Genomic DNA, 11,733 nt, shown 5'->3' with positions numbered 1-11,733 from the left:
GACATGATTACTAAAGTCAAATTTCTGTAGAAAATTTTTGAAAAGATTAAAAAGAGACTTTATAAAGGACCATAATTCTATTGATAGCCGTGAAAAGACTGATGATGATTAGTTTATTTAAAAATTCAGAGCAAGCAAACATTAATTAATTTGAATATTTGTTTTTCTTCTGGTTAACACTGAATATTTTGAGATTTTTTAGTCTTACCAGCTTATATCAAGCCGTTTTTAAATGATTGATGATTGTATACTGTTTAACGCCCCTCTCCAGAATATTTCACTGATATGGAGACATCACCATTGCCGGTAAAGGGCTGCAAATTTAGGCCAATGCTCGACACTTACGGCCTTTGAGCAGGGAGACTTGAGAAAACCTAGTATGATCCCAAGGAGATCATTTAAGTCTAGTGCATTACAATAAGCAAGTGTATTCCAATTTCCAACTCCAATTGATTTAAACCTGACAAATTGTATAAACGTGTAGTTTTACTATGTCTTATAAACCAACATAGTAATGCATACCCTTTATATAGGTGAGTGACAGCTTTAAACATTTTAATGTAATAGATTTCATTTTTATTTTTATAAAAACACATTTAGAACAAAAGTTATGACACATTTATAATGTATAAAATGTTCATTCAAATTTATTTTTAATATCAAAACTATTGTATCGTCTATAGTATTCTGATGGACTTCACTGAAGATATTTGATTTTCTTCACTTGGTTGTTTCCACATTGAGCAACAAACAGATTGTCATTTGAATCCGTACACAGTCTCAAAAGATATCTCAGTCCACAGTTTATGTAACGGAGGAACTGTCCATCCTGGTCAATAATGTGGACAAAGTCGTTGTAATATGTATTATCAGCTGTAAGGATGTGACTCTGACTGTCTGTGGTGATTCCTCGTGGAGTAAATGATCCTTTCTTTGTATGCCCAGTGTACCTGAATCTTAGTTTTCCAGCCTGATTGACCACCACTACTGCTTTAGCTCCATCATCAGATACACAGATATCCAGGTTCCTGTTCTCAGTTATAAATCTGTAATAATGAGAACCAGATGAAAAGAGAGGTCTACCATTATCATCAAACTGAATAGTTTGTTTCTGATTAGAGCTAAAACAACGGACAACTTTTGTTTGTTTGTTATCATCACTGAGCAAGATAACCAGGAAGTCTCCAGAGAAGGTACTACAGACACCGTGAGGTCTCCAGTTCTGTAGTCTGATTAATTCCTCTATCATTCCATTTTCACAATGTTCACAGTTCTATCACCATTATCGCTATAAACTAAATCTCCACTTTTTGTCACTGCTATGTCAGTCGGCCAGTTAGCAGGACTTAGTTGTGATTGACTTGAGTACTAATCCCTGATTGATGCTGTATAGTGTCATGGTGCTGATATTTCCACTTGTCCAGATTTCTTCATCATTCAGACAGACAACACTGTAAAGGTGATTTCCATACCAAGTGTTTATGGTGGAGACAAACTCTGGTTCACCAAGCAGCTGCTGTTGAAAGGAGAGGATCCAGCTTCTTGTGATTTGTGATTTGTTTCTTTCATGCTGTAGCAGTTCTTTTCTAATAATATGGAAGTTAATGATAAGGTTCCAAACAGCTTACTAAGTTGCTCTCCATTGATTCTTCCTTGGGTGAATGAGGGTGGGGAAAGCACAGTTTTAAGTGGTAGCTGCCTATATTTATCTACATCAAATGTATTCCTGAATAGTTTGGAAATTTCATGAGAATTGATAACTTCATCAATTAAATCGATTTCTTCTTTTATTTTAATAATTGTTTCGTTTATTTCATCTAGATGTTTCTGTAGAGTTTGTAACTGTGTGGTTTTCCTTTCATCAACTTCAGCCTTAAGTTTCTTGACAAGTTTGTCAATTTCTCTGTGCCAGTCTTCTTCGTGTTTTGTAATGGCTGTTAAGAGATCTCTATATTCCTTTTCTAACTTACTCATTCTATTTTGGACATCAGAGGCAATTTTGTGGTAGGTAGGATAAATAATCTCATGTAATTCAATATGATCTTTACTTAGCTTGTCTTTTCTTTCCTCCAAAACTTTCAAGACTTCCGATAATTTATGTCCTAGGTGTTGATCAGATGCAATGCACTTGGTGCATATAGGAATGTTACAATTCTTGCAGTACATTTTACAAGGTTTTTTTATCATGAGATTTACACCCAGGGTAGAGAGAAGTGGATTTTCTGTCCTTGAAATCAACGATTTCATGAGGTTTTGAGAGGTTAGCAGAAATGTGTTCTCCCATACAGGCCTTACACAGGTTGACAAGACATGCATCACAGTGCATCTGTACCACAGCAGTCTCACACAGGTCACATTGCATCACGTCCTGGCAACTGGTACGGGGGTCCATCATTTAACTTTCAAATCTGAAATTCAGAGTAAAGTTAGCACTAATAGTTATCTGATGGAAAACTGCACTTTTACGTAGGCAGAATAGCAATTTTGGGGGTATTTTGGGGGGGTTGGAATGAAGAAAGGTTTCTTTTATAATCAGACCATTGTCCTTTAATTCATGTTAACATTTCCATTTAATACCTTATTTAATATCTCATTACAGTGATCAACCAGATTTTACATGAATTCTTGAAAATAATTTTCATGATAAATGAATACACGTAATTAGAAATCATAAATATTATCATAAAGCAAATGTTTAAATGTAACAGAATCAATGTAGATATTAATTACCTGACTTATGATGGAAATGGCTGGTTTCTTAATATCGATCCTGTTGCTATAAACATACACCTATACAGTTTGTAGTTTGTGTAACTAATATCTCGATCAGGTGATCCACATAATGTGTTTATACCTGTACAGTTTTATTTAACTTCCTTGTAGAAGGGATTTAAAGTTATAGATTTATCTCTACTGCCAGAGACTTAAATAACAGAGATTCGCAGCTTTTCAAAGTCTCGCGCGATCTTGCGTTCCATATTGTTTAAATATTCAAATCTCATGCAATCTCATCAACTTTGAGATAAAGTAATGTCTCTCAACTACCGCTATCATTTTTTTTATTTCTAAATCATGCATATTTTTATCTGAAACACTTCAATGGAATTAAAGAAGAGTAAAATATTGCAAATATTATTGCTTTAAAGAATTCAAAACATTTGGCGTTGCAAATTTTAATTTTCGGATAAAAGAAAAAATGAACTCTTTGTGGATGCCATAGCAATGATCACAAGCATTATAAATGCTGATAAAAGTTTTTTAGCTAACTTGAGCCGAAGGCTCAAGTGAGCTTTTCTGATAAAAATTTGTTCATTGTCTGTCGTTGTCGTAGTCATAAACTTTTCACATTTTCATCTTCTTTTCAGGAATCATGCACTGGGCCAATTTCAACCAAACTTGCCACAAAGTATTCTTGGGTAAAGGAGATTCAAGTTTGTTCAAATAAATGGCCATGTCCTCTTTCAAGAGAAGATAATTATGAATTAGTGAAACATTGATGGCATTTTTAAAAAATCTTCTTCTCCAGAACCACTGGGCCAGGAAAGGCTTATGTGAAATCATCCTCAGGTAGCGAAGATTCAAGTTTGTTCAATTCATGACCCCTGGGGAAGGATGGGGCAACCATGAGGTGTCCAATTGTAACATAGAAACACATAGGAAAAATCTTTTAAAAAATTCTTCTCAAGATTTACTTGGCCAGGAAAGATGAAACTCATGCAGAAGCATCTTCTGAAAGGGAAGATTTAATTTTGTTCAAATACGAGGGGTGATCAAAAAGTTCGCAAACTAATTGAATAACTTCCATACAAGAGACAGTATTTGGTTTTAAAGTTGATTATATTTTAAATTAATCCTTCCCGATTTTAATGCACATCAACCACCGTTCTGCGTATGCGCAAATCACGTGATATTGGCGGTCACGTGACCCCCTCCGTAGCGTTCTGTCACAAAAGTTAAAAGATTTTTCCGAGTTTTATATTTCTTTCCATGTAAGTTAATTTTTATGACAAGAACAATTAATTTGTCAGAAATGGTCATATCTCGGCAACAGAATGGATGGATAATAACATCCTTTCCAAAAATAAGCATGGCGACCATTAAAACACAAATTAATCTTCTGTCTCAGGAGAGACCTTTATTCAAGGTTGATAGAGAATGGGTGCATCCTTTTTATCATATCTAATATGTTTAAAATCTAAAGTAAACGATATCTTAGGTATTTAATACCTATATCATTGTTCAAATATTCAACTATTTTTCAAAGTGCTAATTGGAGGTCTTCGATAGCAAATTGCCTAATTAAAAATACATATCTTTTCAAACTTGCTTTCACTGGGCAAGATGACAAGTATCATTTTTATCCATCAGCCTTCCTTCACTAAAACGATTAATCCAATCATTAATTGAATTTATAGGAACTCATTTATCTCAATAAACTGTGTACAAATTATTATATGATACTTTAGAGGGATTTCTAAGATATTACAATAAATTGTACAGTCGTTTGTTGAACGAGTTCGACTGCGACAACCATTTTTCGTCACAAGTAACCTAAATAGTGACGTCATTTTCACATTGTGACGTCACAAACAAGGAGAGAAACTTTACTTAGCATATTCTATTTATAGACCTTGTGTATGGCTATGTGTGTACCGAATTTCATTCTAATCTGAATTGTGGTTTTGTAGATATAGAGATAGTTTGCGAACTTTTTGATCACCCCTTGTAATGACCCCCCCAGGAGTAGGGTTGGGCCATGATTGGGTATCAAAGTTTAACATAGGAATACATAGGAAAAAACTTTTTGAAAAATATTTTTCTCAAGAACTGCAAAGTTGTGATTGGTCATGGTAATTTGGAAGCATCCTCTGAATGTTTAGATTAAGTTTGTTCAAATCATGATCCTTAGTGGTGGTTGGGGGATCACAATAGGGGATCAAAGTTTAACAAAGGAAAACATAAGAAAAATCTTCTCAAGAAAGCAAAGTCATGACTGGTCATAGTTATATGGAAGCATCCGTGTATAGTGTAGATTGAAGTTTGTTCAAATCATGACACCTTTGGCAAGGTTGTGGCCACAATGGGTGATCAAGTTTTTACATAAAAATGCATGGTCAAAATTGATAAAATTCTTCAAAAAGTCATCATGATGGTTGATCATCAATTTAAAAGCATGAAAAAAGTAATGTAAATTTGAAATTCAGGAGAATAGAGGAACCATAAAGTGGACATATAAATACAAAGGCTATATCAATAAACATTTTCATCCTATAAACAACAAAACCATATTGTGTCACAAAAGCATTCTAAGGAAGTGTAGATTTAAGTTTGTATTAAAACAAACTTAAATCTACACTTCCTTAGAATGCTTTTGTGACACATTATGGTTTTGTTGTTTATAGGATGAAAATTCTAAGCATTCTAAGGAAGTTTAGATTTAAGTTTGTTTACACCCCCCCCCCCAAGAACCCACTTTTATGATATATATCTTAATTTTTTAATACTGAACCAATTTTTGCTTTTCCCTAGCCAGTTGCTCAGGTGAGTGATGTGGCCCCAGTCCTCTGTTTTTTTCTTTCTATTTTATCGCTTAATTCGCTTTCAATTTGACACCTCTATTTTAAACATTAAGTATATGATATGCCAAAGTAAGTTTACAGAGCACAGAAATACTTTGTAAAATTTAAATATCACATAAAAGCCACAATGCTTCATGACAAGTAGCACTCATACTTTTATTTTTATATTTCAGAAATATACAAGTAAAGCTCTGGATTAACAGTTCTTTTGCAAATTTACATTATCACAATGCAAGTCATTTTAATCCAAAAGCACTCGAGTTGATTTTTTAACTTATTGTGTTTAAATTCTTTGACAAAATGAAGCGTATACTCTGTAGTGGTATGTTTAGGTTGGATGAATATTCTTTTTCAATTGATGACTTAAGCATTTTCCAGCATTTAGACAGCAGAGAGCAAACAGCCACACTGGAAAAAAGACAGACAACAACATTCTATGGAAACTAAAATCATAATAAACGTTTGTTCGTTTATAAGCATCATTCACCATGATAACCAGCAGATCATCCAATGAAGTAGTACAGGCAGCACGAGGTTTCCAATCCTGTAGACGGATCATTTCCTCAACATTTATTTTCTCATTCTTCGCAATGTTAACAGTTCTATCCTTGTAATCGGTATAAACTAGGTCTCCACTTTTTGTCACTTCTATGCTAAAGTGTGTAGTCCCTGACTTAGTTGTGATTGACTTGAGTAGTGATCCCTGATTGATGCTGAAAAGTTTCATTGTGCTGTCATCCCCACTTGTCCAGATTTCTTCATCACTGAAACAGGCCACATTGTAAAGGTATTTATAACCAGTGTTTATGGTGGTGACAGTCTCTGGTTCATCAAGCAGCTGTTTGACTGGAGCAGAGGATCCAACTTCATGTAATTTCTGTGATGTCTTTATGTTGTAACCTTTCTTTTCTGGGGATAGGGAAGTTAATGATAAAGTTCCAAACAGTTCACTGAGTTGCTCTCCATTGATTTTGCCTTTGGTGAATGTAGGTGAATAAAGCGTAATTTTATGTGGTAGCTGTCTGTACTTATCTACATCAAATGTAGTGCTAAATAAGAGACTGGAAACAGTATAAGAGGTAACAGCTTTGTCTATTGAATTGATTTCATCCTTGATTTCAATAATTTTTTTGTTTATGTCATCCAGTTGTTCTTGTAGAGCTTGAATCTGCTTGTGTTTAATCTCATCATATTCAGCTTTTAGTTTCTTGACAAGTTTGTCAATTTTCTGTGCCAGTCATCTCCATGTTTTGTTATGGCTGTTAAGAGATCTCCATATTCCTTTTCTACCTGACTTATTCTGTTTTGTACATCAGAGACAATGTCTTGGTATGTTGGATAAATAACCTCATTTAATTCAATATGATCTTTTCTTAGTTTGTCTTTTCTTTCCTCCAAACTTCCAATATTTCTGATATTTTATGACCTAGATGCTGATCAGATCCAATACATTTGATGCACACAGGAACGTTTACAGTACATTTTACACCGCCCTTTCCCATGAGATGTACACCAAGGGTAAAGGCGGGTCGATTTTCTGTACTTGAAATCAACAATTTTATGAGGTTTTGAGAGATCAGCTGCAATGTGTTTTCCCACACAAGCTTTACACAGGTTGACAAGACATGTATCACAGTGCATCTGCACCACAGCGGTTTCACACAGCTCACATCGCATCGCATCCTGGACACTGGTTCGGGGGTCTATGATTAAACTTTTAACTCTGAAATATAGAGTTAGTTTAACACTTATGGTTATCTGATGGAAAATTGAACTTATTCAACCTTAAAAGGGAGAAGTGCAATTTTTGGGTGTAAAAATGAGCAAAGGTTTCTTTTAATCATAAAAATTTCCCATTACAGATTAAAAGTTAAAACTGTGTCAACATTTCGATTTAATAAGAAAGACACTTGGGTTCTTCAACAGAAACTGGTGCTTTACAAATGGAGCAAATGATCTTTTTATCAGATCATGTATTAAAGGTCAATATATATATAGAATATCACACTGCTGTTTTGATCTCGCCTGGATCACCCAGCGGTTGGATTGGCCCAAGCCCAGAGGGCGCGGCCAGACCACCCGAGGGCGATACCAGGGACCAGATCAAAACAGTGGTGTGATGTTGTTTATGTCATATATCTTAAAGCAAAGAAAAGAACAAATATTTTGATATTTTTTGATCATCACGTTTATAATTTTGTCAGAAAAAAATATTAGAGTTATTTTCTTTATTTCGATGTTCCTGGAGATGTTGCTTGACGGTGAATACTCAAATAGAGATTTGCCTGGTCTGGTCATTTAAAAGAATAGTCCTTTTGAAACATTTCATTTCGAAGCACATTAGAAAGATTTAAAAGGTCCCGAACTTAAAAATATTCTACTTTCACTTTTGATCGAACCGGGTGACAACTTCGTCAACGAATCGTTACAATTTGTAAACCTGAGATTTATAGTAACTATTTGTTTTGTTTACAATATATATTTAATTTAAAATGGCACATTAAATGAAAACTTGGTATTGTCTTACTGTCAAAGCAAATAAACGTCCTTTGTTTCAAAGCATGACTTGTTGCTGTCCTAGAAAAAAAGTTACCTCTCTTACGTCACAAGTGCTATCATTTGGCGCACTTTTTAAAAACAATTTTCTCAAAATTCTAATATGAATAAATCTTTTTTAAAGATTCTTGTTAATTTTTTCGATATATAATGTTACTCTTTAATACTTAAATATGAATTTTACTCTTAATTCACACAAATTAAACAGAAATAATGATTTGAAATTTGAGGGCGAGAAAAGCCCCTTACGACGGGCCGAGACAGATATCCCAGCCCTGAGGGCGAGACAGCCCTACTTCCGAGGCGCTGTCTCGCCAAGTCCAAAACGCCTGTATCAGGGCTGATACACTACTAGGTATATGATATAATATAATAACTTTAACTCATTATTGTTTTCTGAACTGGAAAGATATAAAAGAGTAACACTAGAAACGTACACTATTTGATCAATATTTATAAACACACAGTGGGATAAGGCTTTATTGAAACGCACAAATATGATAAAGGTGTCGCTCTCAGTGTACTGTATACTTTTTCCTTAGCAAAACCTTTATCTCTCAAGCGTTTGCAAGACTCTCTTACCAGGCAAATTGTCAGTGGACAAACTAGATAAAGCCGGAAGTAAAAGATTTTTTTTATAGATATACGTCACAGCCTGTATGAATTTTTAAGGCGGATTCCGCCTGGAATTTGGGTGGAATTGAGCAGGAATTGGCAAATTCCGGGCGTACTTGAGGCGGAGACGGAATTTTCGAAAATTACGCCTCAGTAGAAGAAAACGTCTTACAGACGTCATTTCTAAATTCCGGGCGTCAATTGGCAAGTTCAGATTTTCCGGGCGTAAAATGGCAGGAAAATAGAAACAAAAATTACGCCTGGAACTTTCAGGAGAAGTAAAAGCCTCTGATTGGTCAATTTAATTATCAATTAAGGGTCATTTCAGATAGGAGGTTAAGTTTGAATTTGATCATGAAGGAGGGAGTTTAGTGTGAGTGAAACAGGAAATGCAGATATCTCAATGTTAAGGCTTTTACACTTCTTGAGGATGATCATAACACAGTGTCTTCTGGTAGGTGTGATCATGAAAATCTAGTACCTATTTGAGTAAATTTGATTATGATTATGTACAATGATAGTTATAACTGGTTGACCCTAAAATTACTTTAGAATTATTTGAGTTTGTCCTTGCACACATTCTGAGAATATCAGTCTGATAGAGGCTGCAGTGAGAATCTAACTGTAAACTGCTGAGTAATTGAAGAATTGTATTCAGTCAGTAACTAAAATGTTTCAATATAATTATTGAAGTGATAAAATGTACAGGTATTGTAAAAAAGTTTAATTCTAAATACACACTCAATCATGGTGGTCGTGTTTTAGTGTCCCTAATGCACAAAATTCATGTTATTTTTCTATACTTGTTAATGATATATGTTAATGACATGTCATTATGTTTTCTTACAGTTAAAAAAGCTAAATATTTAGCTTTAACATTGTAAATCATAATCTGAATGTTTTTCTTTGTTAACATGGTGAATATATAGGTTTTTAGGTCACATAGTATTATATAATAATAAGGACATTCCAGGCGTAATTTTATTCCAGGCGTCATTTTAGTTTCCAGGCGTAATTTTTTTACGGGCGTCATTTATTTTTCCGGGCGTAGCTCATTTGCATTTTTCGCCTCAAATTCCTGCCCATTTACGCTTGGTTTCCGCCTAAGTTACGCCTGGAACCTGTGTATCACCATATATGTAGAGAGACAAATTGACGCCTCTCCAAGTACGCCTCAATTTCCCCTATATTCCAGGCGGAACATTTCGTACAGGAAGTCACATGGTGTGGAGGACCCTTAAGGAAAAGCAATATATTCACAATTGATACTTTTTGTGCCAGTGTAAGTTCCATATGATCGATGGTTGTCCCAGAAAAACGCAAATATTTTTTTTATTTGTGTCACTAAGATTATGAAATTAAAACATCTTTTTAACAATGCCTAAAACTTCAATGACATATTTCTATAAATAACACTTTTTTCTCAGGGAAATGAATCCAACAAATCCGCTGTCGGCGCAACACTGATGACATTAAAACGTTGCTCGTAGTGTTTGTGAATTTGTTCTGGAAAGTGTGCCTCTAATAAGATTCAAATAAACATAAAATTAAATCGGCACTGAATTTAATTTTCCTTTAGTAACCAAATTATACATCTCAAATACTAGTGTTACCAAAAGATTGCGCAGTTAATTCTTTTGACAGACAATTTCACATTCCCAATCATAAACCTAATTCTCTAAGGTCTTAACGTAGCTTATGACGCCCTGCTCTTGTCATTTCATTCTTCTTCTCTTTGGTCTATTTTCTTCTATCGGATAACCAGTCAAGTCAACCTCAAACTCCCTCAGCTAGAGATAAACCTGCTTTCTATTCTTATGTTTGTATTTTTCATCGTTAACATATCTTTGTATCCCTATGTACAGGAGTTGTATCCCGCTCCACATTCGTGCTCCAAAATACCGCCTTACAATGTACGTCATCATTCTTGACAATGTTAAATTCAAAGTGCTTTGGAATATATCATTATATATTTGTCATTAATTATGCCAAATAGATTTATTTTTAATATGAGCACACAACATTAAAGAGTGTTTATGGAGGTAACATATGTAACATTATATTTCCTTATAGCATGATTAAAAAAGAATACTTCATTGACTATGCTATTTGTAAATGTTAAAATTTCTCTTGCGCCAACCACCGATATTTAAAATCTTCTATGTACATTTCTTTTATATGCATGTGGCATCAAAGGCCTATAATGTGTTGTCAGAATAACAAAAAGATCATTTTCCTGCAAAAAATTATTGGTTTTTGTTCAATAGTATCTGTCCTTGGTCCTTACAGAGATCAGCTATTTTTTTAATTGCACATACCTGGCCTAATGACTCAATATTGAGAAAAGCGTTGTCTTTTGCTGTCGACGGCTTACTTTTACACTGAAACAATGTACAGTAAATATTTAGCACACTATTTTATAAAATGAGAGAGACGTGCTGGAATAAGGTATATCCTGAAATAACGCCCTTCATATTCCTTTGCTCCAAACACAATACATGTACCTATGACAACTAGAAAATGTTCTTTTCAATATCCGTTAATTAATGTAACTCCGTACATGACACAAGTTTAAATGTCAAAGTAAACTCACAAAAGTCCTATAAGGATGACTTTGTGAACAAATCTTGTTTACAAGAATCTTAAAATATAATTTTCAAGGGAAATTTTAGAAATAATCACAATGCAAATGTTACAGAATTAATGTAGATAATGTATTACCTGACTTCTGATGGTAATGACAGGTGACCTATCTAAACACACACCTATATGTCTATATGTATCTTCTTTCCAGATTTGGTAACCCAGTAGCTGTGTATATACATATACACTTATTTTACTTCCTTAATTTTCACAGTATAGAGGGAGTTTCAATTTAAAATTAGAATTTCTCTACTGCTATCATTTTGTTGAAAGTTTAAGTCGCGCATACCTTTTCCTTGAATTTTTTTATGGAGATAAAGGAAATTAAAATATGCAAAAA

The 11,733-nt window shown here is 34.1% G+C and overlaps 3 protein-coding genes across 3 annotated transcripts; all 3 read right to left on the bottom strand.

Annotated features, from left to right (window-relative positions):
- Positions 1 to 697: 697 nt before the first annotated feature.
- LOC134259970 (uncharacterized) lies at positions 698 to 1,249 on the bottom strand. The gene has a single exon (XM_062742560.1). It carries the CDS (start codon positions 1,247 to 1,249, stop codon positions 698 to 700), a length of 552 nt encoding a protein of 183 aa, XP_062598544.1.
- Positions 1,250 to 1,479: 230 nt separating this feature from the next.
- Positions 1,480 to 2,166, bottom strand: LOC134259969 (tripartite motif-containing protein 46-like). The gene has a single exon (XM_062742559.1). The coding sequence runs from the start codon at positions 2,164 to 2,166 to the stop codon at positions 1,480 to 1,482; it is 687 nt and encodes a 228-aa protein (XP_062598543.1).
- Positions 2,167 to 5,907: 3,741 nt separating this feature from the next.
- On the bottom strand, positions 5,908 to 11,561 carry LOC134259967 (uncharacterized; the record flags this gene model as incomplete). Its single annotated transcript, XM_062742558.1, has 3 exons — positions 5,908 to 6,807; positions 11,069 to 11,131; positions 11,472 to 11,561. Coding segments are annotated over 3 exons (1,053 nt in total), but the record flags the coding sequence as incomplete, so codon positions are not given.
- Between the last annotated feature and the right edge of the window lie 172 nt (positions 11,562 to 11,733).

The sequence above is a fragment of the Saccostrea cucullata genome, unplaced genomic scaffold, assembly GCF_032062105.1.
Source record: "Saccostrea cucullata isolate Sc308-1 unplaced genomic scaffold, CSIRO_AGI_Scuc_v1 ctg12854, whole genome shotgun sequence".
NCBI lineage: Eukaryota > Metazoa > Mollusca > Bivalvia > Ostreida > Ostreidae > Saccostrea > Saccostrea cuccullata.
Note: the sequence above shows the minus strand (reverse complement) of the source record. Positions and strands in the feature narration are given on the sequence as shown.